General features: G+C 33.9%; 1 protein-coding gene across 1 annotated transcript; it reads left to right on the forward strand.

Moving 5' to 3' along the window:
- The first annotated feature begins 10,716 nt into the window (after positions 1-10,716).
- On the forward strand, positions 10,717-15,606 carry LOC125656286 (uncharacterized). The gene is made up of 2 exons (XM_056145832.1): positions 10,717-11,121; positions 14,611-15,606. Exons 1-2 carry the CDS (start codon positions 10,717-10,719, stop codon positions 15,022-15,024), a joined length of 819 nt encoding a protein of 272 aa, XP_056001807.1. The 3' UTR covers positions 15,025-15,606.
- Positions 15,607-19,063: the final 3,457 nt, after the last annotated feature.

Below are 19,063 nucleotides of genomic sequence, written 5' to 3' on the forward strand. Positions count from 1 at the left end.
AAATTAATTTGAAGAAAAACATCCCCTCTTGTCTTTAACAGAATAAAGTGAAAATATGCATTAGTGTTCATTTTAATATATGGCATTTATTCCGTTATCATATCTATTCTACAGAAACATTACTTTACATGGTCTATAACGGAATAAAATACAAATACTCATTACTGCTCATCTAAGTATATGGCATTTATTCCGTTATGAAATTAATTCTGAAGATACTTTTCTTCTTGTCTATAACGGAATAAATGGTACTTTCCTGCAAGCCAAATTTTAGTTTCTATGGATACATTTATTCCGTTATAAGTTTCATTGAGAATAAGGTAATTTCTAAAAATATAACTAGAGAGTGCATCGGAAGAAATGCAAAAAAAAAAAAAATGCTTAATTCTCATTGAAACACAATAATTAAAGTTTATATCATAATTACGTCAATAACGTCAAATATTATTAGCACCGCGGTGCTAATAACAGGATAATGCATGTTTTTAAAGGAAGTCAGCCATTATGACGATGTAGAGTACTACCTTAAGGTCATATTCGAAAGACCTGTGATTTTCACATCGAAATGTCGAACGTTTGGTGAAAGAGTAATCGCATCTTAGGTTTGATGCGGCCATGACACAAGCGGCCTTGAACTTAGCTTCTAATTGTACAAACTTGATAATAATTTCCAGCCAATTTAGTAAAATCAAATGTTTTTCAAGCATTGGGCATTGTCCCTCACAAGTGAAATGCATCGACTTTTTAATTTTCAGGTAGTGATAGAACACTTGAATTTGCAATATATCTCTTGGTGATAGTCAATATATTGTGCAACTAAGAGGAAAAGGGAGCATAAGTGTGAACAGGATGAGTGCCGTCAGAAATGACTCCATTGTCTCGAAAATTCATTTTTACAAAGACCTACATGTAGGAATTTCAACTTTCGAAAAACTTTTCTTAATTTGTGTAGCTCGTTTTGAACTATTGTAGTGTAGTCTGGGGTCTCCGAAACTACCACAACATTGAGATGGTTCAGAATCGTGAACGTCGTCATTATCACAGATTCATTCCTTTACCTGCACTACATGTATGGTGAATTCGGATGGACGATTCCTTACCACTGACAATGTATAAACTATACGATATATCGATACTGGGATCGTCTACTATCAATGGATAACATTACTAAACATGTGTGAATCAATATAATAAGTCTAACTGGACATCACAAATGAAGTCATTATCTGAATCTTTAAATTCTAAAGAAAATATATAATAGGTTACTATTGTGTGACACTGGTGATTTCAAGTTGCTTCATAACTATAAGAAGTAGTGGCTAGTACATGTAAAAGTAAATCAACTATTAAGTTATGTTTATATAAAAATATTAAAACAAATTTTAGAACCGAAAATTAATTTTTCACGAGCATTCCAAAATATCTAAGATCTTTACTTGCACTATGAAGATGTACGTGGTATACTTCCAATTAGAATAGAAACGGGGCGATACAAAGGAGAAGAATTAGAAGACAGAATATTTACACTGTGTTCTTTAGATTGTGTTCCCGTGGGGGAATAAATGGGGTGGCCCTTCGGATGAGACCAACAAAATTGAGGCCCCGTGTCACAGCAGGTGTGGCATGATAAAGATCCCTCCATGCTCAAAGAACATAAGCGCCGATATATAGGCCTAAATTTTGCAGCCCTTCACCGGCAATGGTGATGTCTCCACTTGTACCCCACATTGTGCATGTCAACTTAGATTGTATTATTTATTATTAACAAATTTCCCTCGGCAAACCACCCAGATTATACATTCCGCTTATATTTACAAACATTTTTGATTTACAGAAAACACTATCCGTAATTATTGTCTTTGTATTGCTATTATTTCTTTATCACAGTGACATATAGATCCGATGGATAGGGTGTTTTTGAATTCGCAATTATACAATATGATGTATGTCATTATAATTACTGACTTGTTGTAACAATGCGTGGCAAATGAGTGTATCAAAAATGTCGCCGTGACTACACTAATCCCAACACAATATTTTTGGGTTTTTTTAAGGAAAATTTCGTCTTAATCATGAATGATCAAGTCGCGGTCTTCGCTTAACAATGCCTACTTTTTACTTCGACAACTGTATATTTTGTGCAAATTTTCTGATAGGAAACGTGGAGTTACTGGCTTTTCTATCCGAACTGTAGATTTCTCAAAGAAACTTAAAGATATTTGTAGAGAAAGAAATGAGGAATGGTAAAAAACAATACCCTCGTCCCGGCTAATTTGTATGCACCCGATTCAATTTATCACTAAACATGTAGCGTGAATTTTCTAACTCCTAAGCAAATTCCAACACCCTAAGCAAGTTTTTTCCAAGGTCACGAAAAGTAAGTCAATCATCAATGTCAAAATATTTGGTACCATCTAAAGGTTTTGTCATTAAGAATACATGCACATATTAAATATGAAAATACTGTCATTTGCCATTCAAATGTTATGGGCAAAGTTAAACATTTTTCGGACTGACAAACAAACGAACAAAGCAAACACGATTACGGGATCATACACAGTGGCGGATCCAGAAATTGCGGTTAGGCGGGGAGGATAGGGGTGCAAGTTTATGAGGCAAGGGGTCTGGGGGCTGCCTTGATCTCCTGCATGGATTTTACAGATTTTATAGGGCTTGGAATATGTCTCCTAAGTAGTTATTTTTACTATTTTCTGTCATTTAGGATAAAAGTGAAATTAATAAAATGATGCAAATTTTAAGGGGTTTTTTTTTTGGGGGGGGGGGAGGGGTGCAAGTTCTCCCAATAAAAGTAATTAAATAAATCAAAACATTTTGTCATTTATTTCTCCGAGAGTGGAGGAAACAATTGCTTCTTTTATCGTTTACAATTTTCTAAACAAAAGACCATGATTTACCTTAATTTTGAATATTTTAAGGGGGGCTGCGCTCCCTTAAATCCGCCACTGATACACTCATCATTTTAAAATCTCAAACTGTTAAATATTTTTATGAATTGATTATCACTTCTTTAACTGTCTCATATAAATAGTATCTCATTTTGTGCCAGAATCGATGTTTACGAGTTTCATATTAACTCTTCTCGTTTTCATCGATTTTTCGTCCAAAATAAGGCTATACGCCTCATAAAAAATCATTCATTTGAAATTTTGGTATGAATAAAGTAGTTTGTGAATGTTAACACCGTTCCGAATGATTATAGCAATTTTGTTTCTTTTTTTTCTTTCATATGGGAAGATAAATGATAAATCCCGGTTTTCGGTGATTTTTTTTATCAAAATGTACGATCTTGCCCCCAAAATACACGTTTCCCCTTTGTTTTGTGCCCTCGATTTTTTATATACGCTAAAGCATCCCTTGACTCACCGTTTGAAAACAAAAGCATTTCTGTTGCAATTAGTTTGAGGTTACGCTATATTTTTGGCTAGAATGGCTGGACTATCAGTCTTGACTTTTCTATTGCCACATATTAATTATGCTCGATAATTTTAATAAGTAGACGCTTTATTTGTTATCAGCGTTTGTAATTTAGTTGTAGTGTTAGAACGCATTATTTTGACAGGGATATTGCTTTATTTCATTGATTATATTTTTGATACATTTATAGAATTTCGGTAATTCTCAAATTCCATAAATATTATAATTGAAAGTAACATTAAATGCGGTAGGCCTAGTAAGATCGGGTGATTCGTAATCTTACTTAAATTTTTGTTTGGATTACAATTGATTGAGGGTTAGTCTCTTCTCGTTGTATATAAGATTTATTCAATAATTTATGATATTTGAGGGAAACTTCGTGGTATTTCATAGTAGCTGATCAGTCAATAACTGGTGACAAAAGTATGTTTGTTTAGCTAAATTGACAATTCCTAAATTATTTTATTATTTTATCTATCAGAATATTTTAGTTTTAAACTTTCTTGTAATTTAGCAATACCTTCTGGTGACTCTAGAGTGTTCGTACGAGACGGGTTATTTCTCTCTAGAGTCTGCCGAGCGCCCCCTTTATTTAATACTGTCAAAGGTTGAGCTGCTTTATGCACGAGTCTGAGTGATTCCGGTCTCATGTAGTTGTTGGTATTAATTATAAGATACATGTTTGTAGTTGTGTAAATTGATAGAAAACTGTTCTTTGTTTTCCTAAATTAACAAATTTGTCAACTTGATTATTTTTTATCATTTCAAACCAGAGAGTCCAACACGGGTAATGCTCGTGTGAATTATTAGAAATACTGTCGGATACATTTTTGACAGCGTTGTCATTGGATCCTTTATTGTACAAAAGTGCACGTGTGACCCAGGCCCGTTACAGGACAAAACACTAAAATAACCAACGTCATAAACCACCTTGTCAATTTTTTTTAGGACGAACTGTTCGTTCTTCAGGACAAATGAAAAGATTTCGAAAATATGGCAAATATTAATAGAGAAGATCCAAAACCAAAAAATCATAAACCTAGCACTAACACTATATTCGAGCCAGAAACGTATTTACTCCGCAAACTACAGGTTTGTTTTGGTTCTAGGCTTGCTTATCAATGTTATATGCTGAGCGAACTAGGGCACATCCTATTCTTCCAAAGGGCTGATCCACAATCTGGTTCGAGTTGTTGTTCAGTTTAGTGGTCTGTATATATGTATTTATTTATATATCCATGCTTTATGATATACTATGCATAAAGATATTATCTACATGAGAAAAGAATGCCTAAATATTTCTTCACTTTCAGATACATGACATGATTGTTTGTTTCATATCTGAATGGATTATTTATGACAAAAATATGTTTCATGCAAATTGTAATTGTTAAATTGCAGTCATGTACGTCAGTCATTATAATTTTACTTTTAAATAATTCAGTTCCGATTGTAAGGCGTACTTTGGTGGGTAAGACAAATTTAAGTCATATCAACTTTATATATAACGGGTAGGGGTGTTATTAAGGCATAGTGTTCCTTGTCTTAAAATTGTTCATAAAAATAATTAAAAGTGTACTTCTCAAGTGATTAATTGAATCATAAGAAGTGATGAGAGTATAATATTGAGTTACACCATAACTAGGCCGCAGTTTGTGTAACAATTTCCATACTTCCCTATTACTTTCATTTCTTCATGAGTATTTAAATTGATTGATGAAATATTTGACTAGGAAGATGTATGTGTATTCATTTTCGGAAACTGTTTTGGATTAACACATTTTTTTCAAGAGAAGAAACAACTAACCGTAAAAACACTGTTTCTCAATATGATGTTATAATTGTTAAGAAAGTAGTTCGCTGGCACAACGGAATACGAATACAGATAAATTTATTTCTGTAAACTTTCCACACAAAAAAATTAGTTACATGACCTAAGAGACATGCTTGCAAAAGACATACATAATGAAAATTAAGAACATATAAAGCAGGAAATAAATTATACATGTATTTGGTTAGTGATGTGTACGTTAATTGTTTCTTGTGTTTAGATGCTGTCAGATGCTAATGGTTCAATGAAATTCTCGTCGGAAAAGAAAGGTGAAATAACACTGGGCGACTTTGACAGCAAAGTAAGTCATTAACTCTCATACACGTGCTGATATTCTATTACCCAGACATGTATATATGTTTCTACCGTTTATTAAAAAAGCATACTTTCATACAAGCCAACGATTTTAGACCTTAGACTTCATAGACATTACCTGAACAAACTTCTACTTTTACTTATAGTATTAACTTTTTCTTTCTTTTTTTTAATTCTGAGTGTCTAACCGTTGACTCCAGAGACAACAACAAGTTTTAAACTTTTAAGTAAATTCTTAATACTGAAAATGTCTCAAAATGTATCTAAATCCGTCCTTGCAATAGCAATTGCAGTTGTATGCTTTATGATACATTTCATGGTTAAAACTTGTTCTTGTAAAGACATATCAAACAAAGAAACTACGCGTGGATGGCACAGAGGTTTCAGCAATCCTGTTTAATTTCAGCTTTTCGCACGTTTTGTGGTCGTTATCCTGATCGGATTCGCAAAGGGAAATTACCATTAGATCGAATGACGTGTTTCATACCAATTGTGAGACCGTTCTGTACCTACAGATTTTGAATACGGATTCCCCCTCGTGTACCGGATGAAGATAAACGTTTCACTTCGGGTGTGACCAGACAAAAGGGTATGGATACTTCCCGTGGTCAATTCATCCCATGTCCTGATGTTTCCAGATGTCCGGGTTTGCTATACTCTCAGTTGTGCATTGTTTAATGGATTAACTACTATTTTTTTATCGTCCATTTGTTATTAAAATCATCATAATATTAAAATGATCATCGTTTTTATATCGTTATTCTTTTATTTTAATAAGTCATTCAGTGTGTCATATTTTTCCTCATTGTCAAACACGTGTTAGCAGGTTATCATTCTTTCTAACCTCGCTGTATTGGTTCTGATAATTGGAAATCACATTTCCACATAAGTTGTTAAAATTCACGAGAATATCACAAACTTCCCACTGTCACATGATTTTCAACTCCCAGTGTTCACAGTGGCGCACACTCCAATATTTCAGCAGTGATTGGATCTTGTATTAAAGCTGATGTAATTAATTGTATATCCTTAAGATAGGACGATGTATCAAATCAAAACTCTCTTTATCTTCAGCGAAATATATGCTCCATACATACGATTTTCTACCCAAAAAATCAATATAAAAATATTATTGGTTTTTCAAAATATCAGTAAACTTGGTCGATCATTCATGAGCAAATAGTCATTCATTAGTCAATTTTTCAACCTCCCCCATTTCGTTTACGTTTAATTGAAGTTGCGGACAGGATAAACGATTTTCACAATAATTTCATGATTTGGAAACATTAAGGCAAATTAAGTTATTTTTGTAAAATTTAAGTTATTCTTAAAACCTGATAGAAACTGTGGAAACCCTTGTAACATCAACGTATGGCAAAGCCTTGAGTTACAGATTGATCATACGCAGAATATCCTTTCTCGTATTTGATCAGTTGAGAAACACATTGTACATATATATTGTATTATGGAATATAGAAAGCTCACGATGGTAAGGCTGTTTGTCATTTATTGAAATTGCTAATTGCACGTAATTATTCACTAATGAGTAATTGCAGAACTGCTTGGTTAAAAATAAAACATACCAATTCACTAAAATGGCTTACATTACGTCACTACGCATCGCAGTTCCCAGCATATAAGGCGTGAAATTTGAAACCTGGCATTGTATGACTACATATTCCAAAAACTTTTAAAGAACTTTCAGTAGATTTGAAATTGAAAATTTTTAACTTTTCTGAAATCAACAACTTTAAAACGTATGACTTTACACTTTACACGACTATTACCATTAACCATTTACACTGCCATTCCTCACGATAAATTAAAGACTAATTAAACTTTTTGACATCATAAACAGTTGCTTCTTCAACAAAATTTCAAAACGACAATATTCATATCTAGTGATCAGCCATCCAAAACATTATTTTGTTAAACACTATTCTGATTCCACACACTCAGATTTTGAAATTGAAATTTAAAAAAATATGCTAGCGTTTCTCATTGACAATGTATTAGTGGTCTTTCGTAATCAGGTCTTCCAACAGTATGTCATTGTGTACACACAGGTCACGTGCTACCCACATCATAATTGGTATTAAAATCTCTTCCAAATGCTCCTCAGTGTAGCTAGATGGTGGTCGCATAGTTTTGCTGTATTTTATGTTTGGTCTGTCAGGGTTAATGGAAATTATCTGGGGATATCTGAGATTTAAATTTGTTATGATTTGCTGTTGTGCCTTTGGAGGAGCAGTGACAGTAAACACCATTACAGGGATCTCTGGAAATCTTGACAGCAAATTTTCCCCTATTCTGGAAAAATCCTTTCGGAACTCCGCTCCCCTTAAACAAAAATAAAATTTTAGTTTAATGCTTTAAAAACTTAAGAAGGGTTAAGAGTGGGATCAAAATATCGATGTCTGATAAAAAAACAACAAAAAACCCAAAAAACCACACAACCCATTCATCTATTCATATGGGGGGTGTTGTAAAGAACCCCACAAGTTTTTCTCTGATAACTATATTTACATAGAATTATGCATATCATATTGACATGGGATTGTACATATCTTGTATTTGAAATGTTTCTTTTTATAAAAAAAAAAAAAAACAAAACAAAAGAAATACAAGTTATTTACCGTGTAATGATTTAATTCTGGTTGAAACACGCTATTTCATTGGTTCGGTAAATTTATTAATAAAGTATAGCTACGCCAGTATGACATACATGTTTAATGTATTAATCCCTTTTATAAGACATTTAAATTTTGTCCATGTAAACATCATTTATTGTCTGTACTTTATGCTGTAAAATTATATAGTAAGGGATTAATTTATTTTTAACCTATTTTACACGCATATAACATACTTTACATAAACCACTTCACTTCGCAGTTTATAAAGCATAAACTGCCTTAAATTATGATATATTGTATAACATTGGTAAAACAAAAACTTACATTCATCACATTAATTTTGAAAGGTTAGGGTGATTAAATCTATGTGAATGTAGTTTTTTTTTTGGTCAGACTTTGAACTTTTGATCTCGCACTAAGAGACAAATTTATTGATTTCTTGTCCTGGCCACATACATGATGTGTCAAAGAAGTAACTTGTTGAAGTAGGATCTATTGCTGATCTGCTATTCATTGTTCTTTTAAAGTAAAGCTAAAAAAAAAAATGCATCTGCATTCAGGTTTGCTTGAAAGGGGAATGTATGTGTGTATATTTTGTGATGTATATGTATGTTCGTGTGATATCTATGAATTTATTTTGCAGAAAATTGTAAACCACTTTTTTTCAAGCAAGTCTTCAAGGGAAGTAGGAACTCTGGCAAATTATAAGGCAGTCCTACATAGAACAAACGTAAATGGCCAAGTCAAGTCCACAAATGGGTTTGATCCTCATAAAGATTTTGTACACACAATTGCAAGGTAAGCTAAACACGTGGTCATGTACATCATTTCATATAAGATACGTTTAGCTCCCCCTTTTTATTCCCCCTGTTGTGCCTTCCTACAAAGAATTTTGTTTGAGATGAGCATAAAAAATACCCAAATTGTTTTACATGCTGGAATGAAAAACAATTGCAAGGTCATTATATGTGTCTGTCAAACCAACTTTGATCAACATTTTGAATTACAGATTGCCAATTATGAAGTTAATACATGTAGTTGTAGAGGTGTAATGATATTCTGGTATATTATGATATATTTGGCTCAAAATCGGCTACATGTACTACAGCAGTCTGGAAAATGGGGGATTTTATTTCGATACAGTTTATGAATTAGAATACGTCTTTTAAGTGCTCTACAAACATAAAAGATGCACAGTGGTATCATATGCACTTCATTCTGGTAATAGAAAAATATGTATGATGGTGTATGTTGATTGAAGAGTATAATTGTTCCTGACTATATTACAGTGAAAACTTGTATATGATACTTAAATTACTTTTTTATGAACCAAAAACGGATATACATGTATCATGATATGTTTTGTTGTGTATTGATACTCATTCCTACTACCTTGATGATGCAGGAGCATTATCTCTGTGTAGTCTGTATGAAATCTAATGAAATATGGTTCGAGTTATGAAATTGATGTATGCTAAACTATAAGTTTGGTTTCATGTACAATAGAATAATTTGTTTGTTAACTTTCAGAGCAATGATAGTGGAACTGGTATGTGAAAAGCTACAGATACAGAATAAAACATCGGATATTCAGCTGTCTGAGCATATCAAAGTATGGAAAACAGCCAAAAAGATTGACTGGTTAGACCAATTTGTTGAGCCAATTGTAGATACCATCATGGACACCTACAAGGCCCCAGACATGAGTGATATAAGGATATGTGTCATGTACAAGGGTGGTTTGTACACGCTAAAAGTCCCAGCTTCTTCCAGAGGGAAGACTTACATATGTGAACATAAATGGTAAATGACAATTTTGATTACACAGAGAGACCCACTGTCCAATGATTATTGAATTTTAGCTCACCTGAGTCGAAGACTCAAGTGAGCTTTTCTGATCAAAATCTGTCTGTTGTCTGTCGTCGGCGTTGTAAACTTTTCACATTTTCATCTTCTCCAGAACCACTGGGTCAATTTCAACCAAACTGGGCACAGAGCATCCTTGGGTGAAGGGCTTTTCAAGTTTGTTCAAATGAAGGGCCATGTTCCCATCAGAAGGGAGAAAATCACAAAAATGCAAAATTGGGGTAGGATTTTTTAAAAATCTTCTTCTTAAGAACCACTAGGCCAGAGAAGCTGAAATTTACATGAAAGCTTCCTGACAAAGTGCAGATTCAATATTATTAAAATTATGGTCTCCAGGGGTAGGTTGGGGCCACAATAGGGGATCAAAGTTTTACATAGAAATATATAGGGAAAATCTTTAAAAATCTTCTTCTCATGAACCACTGGACTAGAAAAGTACAAATCTACATGAAAGCTTTCTGACATAGTGTTTATTCAAGTTTGTAAACATCATGACTTCCAGGGGTAGGTTGGGGCACGATAAGGACTAAGGTTTTACATGCAAATATATATGGAAAGTCTTCAGATATGGGCCTGGTGACTCAGGTGAGGGATGTGGCCCATGGGCTTTATAGGTAAAACTTATAGGGTACCAATATGACAAACATTATTTACTGTATTTATGCAGGGAATTGTGCAACATTTAACGAAGAATGTTTTTTCCTTACTACAGGAGACAAAGTTCGAATAGATGTACCACCTGAAGCAGAGAGTTTTGTTCATATCAATGATGATGTTTACAACTATTCGCTGGGCTTTTTAAGGGCAAGCATGGATCTGATGTTGCTCCATTATGTAATACAGGCTGGAGATATTGACAAACTGACAGTTTTGATGAAACGTTTCATTCCTTTGTTTATAGGATTGACATCTTATAAATCAAAGTATGCCATTGAATGTGTCAATTTTCTAACAAAGACAGAACATATTCTATCCGAGTTTGAAAGTGTTAGAGTGAAATTAGGTGCATTTGTCAATGTTCCTGGAAAGCCTGGTAAGAACATTTTTTTTTTTCCAAGATGGCCACCGTGGTCAGATGTGTGTTAACACCTCTCCTAGTTTATCTGGCTTTTAAACAAATTTCTACCGTTTTATTCTTCCAAGAGTTAGAGGAGGATTTTACTTATACACCAGGATTTAGATGGCCTATTTTGAATTCAAAGTTATGTTGTTTTGGACGTGAAATTTTAACAAGAAGTTTATCTATGGAGCATTCAACGAAATCAAGAAGTTATGTGAGGACTACTAACTATATAGGATTTTTATGTCTACTTTTATCAAACGATGTCCATTTAAACCCAGGACCAGAAGGAGCTCAACAGACCATAAATGCTCACTGTATTGGATGTAATCAGGTAGTGAAAACTACAACCCAAACCATGGAAATTCCTAATCAGGTAGAATGGCTGTGTGACTCTTGTATAAGTGAAATTTCAACTGGCTTTAAGGTTGACCTATCTCTTGAGAAATTTTTGGAAACTGTACCTAAGGGAATTTTATATGCACACTTGAATGTGAGAGGAATTTTAAGTAAATTGGATCAAATCAAAATAATGCTACGTAAAGGTGCATTTGATGTTCTGGCCTTGACTGAAAGTAAATTGGACAACAAAATAGAAAATTCTGAAATATCAATGAATGGTTACAGAATTCTGAGGAGGGATAGAAACCGGAATGGGGGTGGAATATTAGTCTACATTAAAGAAAAATTTACCATTACAAACATAAAAATCATGGATGATTTGGAAATGCTTGAATTTGTTATTTCTATTGGGCAGTCGACTAAGACATCCTGTGCTTTATCTTATCGACCTCCAGATTCCACAGTAGATTGGTTAGAGAAGTTTGAGGGGCGGATTGAACAACTAATAGCAGAACACAAAGATATTCTAATTATGGACGATTTCAATGTGGATGAGTACAAGACAAAGCGTTTAAAGACTATCATGAAAAACATTGGATTTCAGCAACTGATAAAAAACCCTACACGTGAGACTAAAGACTCCAGTACTTTAATTGACCATATTTATGTAAATAGTCCGGATAAGTTTTCTTCATCAGGAGTATTCCCAATAGGATTAAGTGACCACAACTTGATTTACGCTGTAAATGACAAAATTAGAGCCGGTGCAAACAGTCACGTTCATATTAAATATAGAAATTTTAAAAACTTAAATGAGAGCAGTTTTCAAGAAGAACTAAACACTATTGACTGGAGTCCCATATATGAAATGGTGGATATTGATACTATGTGGCAATTCTTTTATTCTAAATTTTTTGAAGTGGTGGATAAACACATTCCTCGAAAAGAAAGAAGAATTAACTCACGTTCAGAAGAATGGATAAACGATGACATACTTACAGAAATGCACTGTCGTGAACACCTCTTTAAAAAGGCGACACAGAGTAATGATGATCACGCGTGGAACCTATACAGAGCATCAAGAAACAGGGTGACGAAAAAGATCAGGGAGGCAAAACATGCATTTGTTGAGGAAGCAATTTCCCAGGCAGAAAACAAGCCCAAGGACATGTGGGACAAACTTAGGCAATTCTTACCATCTAAGAAAACGAATACAAACTGTACATTTCTTAAGGACAATAACGTAATTTTTAAAGATACAAAGGATATTGCCGAATGTTTTAATAATTACTTTTGTAACATTGGTCATGAGCTAGGAAAACATTTTGATGACACTTTACCTACAGTTGAAGAACAAATGCCTAAAAATTCTTATACAATACCAGGTATAACTGCAGAATTTATTGAAAATGAGATAAAATGTATGTCTGCATCAAAGGCAACAGGTTTGGATGGTATCTCTGTCAAACTTCTAAAACTTTCATCAAACAGTGTATGTGATATTCTTGCATATATTTTCAACTATTCTATATCTTCATGTACTTGTGCAGATGACTTGAAAAAGGCACGAGTTGTACCACTTTTTAAATCAGGGGATGAATGTCTAGTTAATAACTATCGGCCTGTATCCATTTTACCTTGTGTGAGCAAAATTTTAGAAAGGCATGTTTTTAATTCATTTTATGAGTATTTGTCAGTAAATTCTCTAATTACAGATTGTCAGTCTGGTTTTAGGCCAAAACACTCATGTGAAAGTACTCTTATTTCTCTAGTAGATAGATGGCTTAAAAATATTGATGAAGGTAAACGTACTGGTGTAATTTTTATAGACTTACGGAAAGCATTTGACACTATAAATCACAAGGTTTTATTACACAAACTCAAGTCATTTGGCATATGCAATGATACTTTTGAATGGTTTAAATCATATCTAACAAATCGTACACAGAGAGTTATTTGGAAAGGCAATTTATCGGAGGAAAGAAATGTAACCATTGGAGTTCCGCAAGGCTCTATTTTAGGCCCATTGTTTTTTATCCTGTATATTAATGACTATCCACAAGCACTGAAACATTCTCATGTAAATATGTATGCAGATGATACTTCACAAGATGTAACAGATAAGTCAGTGGAAAATATTGAGTCAAAGATGTATGAAGATCTTCAGCGCAGTATAATGTGGATTAAGGAAAATAAATTAAGCTTAAACCTGTCTAAAACTCAATGTATGCTTATTGGATCGGCACAAAAATTATCAAAGTATCGAAAATTAAATTTAGTGATAAATAACCATGTCATAGAATGTGTTCAGGAGTCAAAATTACTTGGTATTATTATTGATGAAACTTTGTCCTGGAAAAGTCATATAGAATCACTTATGAATAAGATTTCCAAGAGAATTGGCATTTTAAGAAGAATAAGATATTTTATGTCAAACGATGCGCTGCTGAAGATTTTTAATACTATGATTTTTCCACATTTTACATATTGTTGTACTATATGGAGCAATCCAAGAAATGCTGAAAATGTGAATAAGCTTTTTATATTGCAAAAACGAGCTGCAAGGGTAATTCTTAACATCAGAAATTTTGAAACACCATCTAATGTCATGTTTACAGAACTTAACTGGTTGCCTCTATCAGATTACTTTGTCTATAGAAAAGTCATTTTAGTGTATAAAGTTTTACATGGTTTAATGCCAGATTATTTAAATGTTTTTAAATATGTATCAGAAGTCAGTCAGAGGCAAACTAGAAATTCTTATTCAAATATTTTGTATATACCCAGGGCAAAAACAGAATATTATAGAAGATCTTTCAGCATTTCAGGGAGCACAGTGTGGAATGCCTTGAGTCAAAACATAAGAAACTCAACGAGTGTTGCGTGTTTTAAGAGAAATTATCTTAGAGATTATCACCATACTTTTTAAGCTTCATTTTGTATTCTATTTATCTTACATTCATAATTATTTCTTAAGTTTATATGTATTCTACTTCTTTTAATCTGTGTTTATTTTACTAATATCTGTCTGTATGTATGTTATATGCAGGACCATATTGAAAACTAGCGTTATCGCTAAATATGTAATCCTGGTTAAATAAAGGTCTTATTATTATTATTATTATAACAAAGCGGCAGATATGCAGCAGGAAAATAACAATAAACAAGTGAAGAATGGCATTAGGTGTTTAGGTGCTAGTAAAACTGACAAAGCCATGGAATGGTCATCAAAGGCAGCACCTGTGATATGTGAATTGGTTTCTGATTTGGAATCTTCACTTGACATTAAAACCAACAGCAAGAGAAACAAGAAGTCTTCTATTGAAGACATGTCTGTTTTATTTGATAAAATGAGACGGTTGAGTCCCTTTCAAGTACAAATGAACAGAGCACTGCCTGCTTTTTCAGGGTCATCAGTCAATGTAATCAATAATGTTGACAAATTTAAACTCGGAGATGTTATTATAAGGCACACTAAACGGGCTTTAAACAGAACAGTGTATGATCTGAATAATGAGGAAGAGCAGGATATTGAGATTTAGTTACTCAGTGTTTTATAGTTGGCATGCATTTATTGGTATAACTGATAAGTGAATTTTTTTTGCATACATACATGTAAAATGGAATCGCTGCATTCTCTATTTTTTATGTAGATTTTTTTATTCATATGAACAGTAATGTAAAGCAAGTTTTATTGCATGATGTGTTAATGTTACTCGGTTTTCACAAAGACTGTCTTTATGCATACATGTGTTGAAACTCCAGTGAACTGTCTACAAATTCATTGGTGCTCATCAGATTTAAAGATATTAATCATACAAATGTTCCTTTGATTTTGTCAGTTGATGAATTAGACCTGTTCCTGCCAATTGATGTTATTGATTTGTGGTAATTTTTACATTGCACATGTAAATCTAGCAAACTAGTGCACTTTTTATATGTATGGTACTTTGCTCATATTGATTTTGTTGATTGGGGAGAAAAACACAAAATGTCGTGTTTACATGTGTTGATCAACATGCTAATTAAGATGACATATGCAGCAAGTTTTACATTCATATATGGACATCGTTACCTACATGTACATGTTTTGCTGAATATTAAATTGAAAATAAATTTCATTCTGTCATAGATGTTAATCTGTATTCACATTCAGCAGAAAGGCACAAATGTGATACAGAGGGTTTACCTTAGCCCCCCCCCCCTCCCCCCCCCAAATTCTTTTATATTATCTTACCCCTTTCGAATGATCTTAATTTATATACACTTCTATGTTGAAGAAAATAATTCAGTATATATATTCTTTTTGTGCCATTGAAAGTACATAGTACAAAATGGATTTAAAGATGAAATACGAAAGTGTTTACTACTGGTGTGATAAACGTCGCTCTGATAGGGAGAACGACGGAGAACCTATACATTTAACAAAAGGTTTCACAATGATAAACATATTTAGAAATCAATTTTGTCAGCCTGTTTCCAGATTGAACATAATGTATAAGGTCATCCAAATTCATTTATAAAAGCAAGCTTACTTCATGAATTGTATCTTACCATTCAAGTATGATGTGAGCTTGATCAATAGCAATGCATACAAGCATTTTCTTTTTTTTTAAGCTGTTTAAGTAGCCTCTCGCCTTGAGTACAGCTAAGCAGTGCCTCAGAATGTGCATAGATAAGGGAATATTTCCCTTCAAGTATTTCTGAAATGGGGACAGTTGTCAAGATGTGGCTGTAATCTGCATCTCCCCCACTCTCCTCACTGTCACTAGCGTACCGGAATGTTTGGGTCTTACTACAAGAGTAGTCTAGTGAACATGCCGATATTCCCATTGAATGTAGGGTCTGGATTTGATTGTTCATGATACTGTTTAATGGTGTAATGATTAATCCTACACTTTTGGAGGCTGGAATGTTCCTGCTCCTCATAATTACCTGTGGAGCTAATTGAAAAATCAAACTTTTTCCGTAACCAGTTGGAAGAATTGCTAAGACATCTTTACCTTCTACAACATAAGTCAAACACAAGAGTTGTTCGTTTTTCAAAGGCTTATGAAAGCCAACGGTTATTGCGGTTTCTCTTATAAGTTCCATCAACACGTGTTGAAATGAAATGAAAGTAGATTCTGAAAATATAAATAAAGTGCAATTTTAAAGAATTCATTCATTTAAGATACATGTATTTTATTTAAAATGAACAGTTAACATTAAACAAAACACATAAACGCGACATTTTAAAAAAATAACACATACATATGTATTTCAAATATAAACCGGCGGGTTATTTTTCTTTACTTTTTACCGCTGCGTATGAAAATAAAAAGCCAAAATTTGCTGTGATGCGTCCGTTAGGTTAGAAGTTAGTGTTAGCTTGATGACGCGACCTCTGATTATAGAATGACAGTATGTTGGAAATCCCATGGGCACGGATTAGCTGACCTGTCTTATATTCTGATAGTGCAGAATTAATTCAAAAACTTCTATACCTGAGAAGAAAACATCTTCCTCTGGCTCTCAATTCTACACTTAGATATTTCGACGTCGTTTTAAATATCAACAATAATAATTTTCATTCATATGTCGATCGATGTATCCCTGTGAACTCGGAAAAAGGGACACCACAGAGTCGTTCACTTCTGCTTCATGCTTAGATATTTTATTGGAAATAGATATTAACGGCAAACTACCAACTCAAATTTTTGACAAATGGGATGATTTCAATTCTCCATCGTCAACTCCCCATATGTATGTACTGTAGCAATATTCCATTATCACCTGCATACGGTGCTATTATTTCTCAACTGATTTGATATGCAAGTGCTTGTTCTACGTATGGTCAGTTTTTAAATCGAGACAGGCTACTGACAAAAACGTTGATGGTACAGGGGTTTCAACAATATATTCTAAAGTCAGTATTTTGCAAATTCTATGGTCGTTATAACGATCTAGTTTGCCAGTAAAACCTATCAATGGGTCAAATGATGTCCGACTTGTTTCATACCGATTGTTAGGCCGTTCTTGGCAAACTGATTTTTACTTCAAATAACCCCGTTTACCTGTTCAAGATAAAGGGCTCACTGCGGGTGTGACCGGTCGAAAAGGAATGTTTACTCCTCATAGGAACCAGATCCCACCTCTGGTATATCTATGGTTCCGTGTTTGCCCAACTCTATATTTTGTATTGCTTATACCGTAAATTTGTACCTTATAAGTTTCACATTATGATCCCTGGGTCGAGGCCTCTGCTGGTAGACTGTTAGCCCCCATAGGTCTCGTCAACCCGGTAGCTAAGTACTTCGTTACTAGCTTGAAAATACTGATGTATATTTAATTGCTGCGATAAAATTTAGAAATTAATTTCCAAATTAAGGATTATCTCCCTTATGCATAGCTCTTATCCTTGGGCGAATATGACTCCATTTGTTTGGCACTCTAGGTTTCCGTTTAGCTCCTACAACTTTATTTTTATTTCGATTTTCCACAATTTCGGCTTGATCATCACTGAAGAGACATTATTTGTCGAAATGTGCATCTGGTGCATCAAAATTGGTACCGTATAAGTTTTACATTATAGGAGTTATGAGATTGATCACTGTTTGTTATCTTCACCTTTCATCAAAGTTCATAAGACACATATTGTAGTAGTCATTTCTTATGTAAATATCAATTTTGTAGCATCGATTCCTAATTAGAAATAACAAACATAAATTATTGAATAGATATAGGTAACATTTAAAACTCTAAGCACAATATCATAAGCTCAAGAAAATAGTTCCACGATTGTTGATCTGTATATCCAGATTTTTTGACGTGTTAAGTTACATTTGCTGATTAGGAGAATCATGAATCGTTCTAGTTTTAATTTGCATACCTGAAAACAAACATTTGTGTGTCGATGGTAGGAACGGATATATCACATCTAATTGTGATTTTTCCCTCAATGACAAACTATCCTGCATCATATTCTATTTGATTGTTTCATCTTTTCGGCCTCCGTGGCCGAGTGGTTAGAGCATCCCGCTTAAAATCACACGGCCTCTCACCTCTTTCGGCGCGGGTTCGAATCCCGCTCGCGCCGGTACTTGAGAAAGTTTCCCAATTTACTTTCGGAAGGTCGGTTGTCTCTTCCCTGGTAAATTATGTCTGGGTCTCTCTTCCATCAATAAAAACTGGACGCCACCAGATAACTGAAAATTTGTTGAGTGTGGTGGAAAACATCAATCAATCGTTTAATATTCCCATTTGTTCATGACGGTTTTCCTTTAGGCGTTTTATTTTAAAACTGGATTACAGGGAGGGAGATACCAGTGATATACAACATAGGACACAACATATTATAATTTTCAAAACCTATGGTGTGGTTTGTCTTATAGGGTGCCAGGTTAGAATAGGACCAAAGTACCCCTTGCTTTTAAGAGGCGACTAAACGGGGCGGTCCTACGGATGAAACCACAAAAACTTAGATCCCGTGTCACAGCAAGTGTGGCACGATAAAGATCCATCCCTCCTCAATGGCCAAAAACGCTGCGCATAGGTCTAAATGTTTAGCCTTTCACCGGCAATGGTGATGTCTCCATAAGA

This window comes from Ostrea edulis, chromosome 7 (genome assembly GCF_947568905.1).
Source record: "Ostrea edulis chromosome 7, xbOstEdul1.1, whole genome shotgun sequence".
NCBI classification, from domain to species: domain Eukaryota; kingdom Metazoa; phylum Mollusca; class Bivalvia; order Ostreida; family Ostreidae; genus Ostrea; species Ostrea edulis.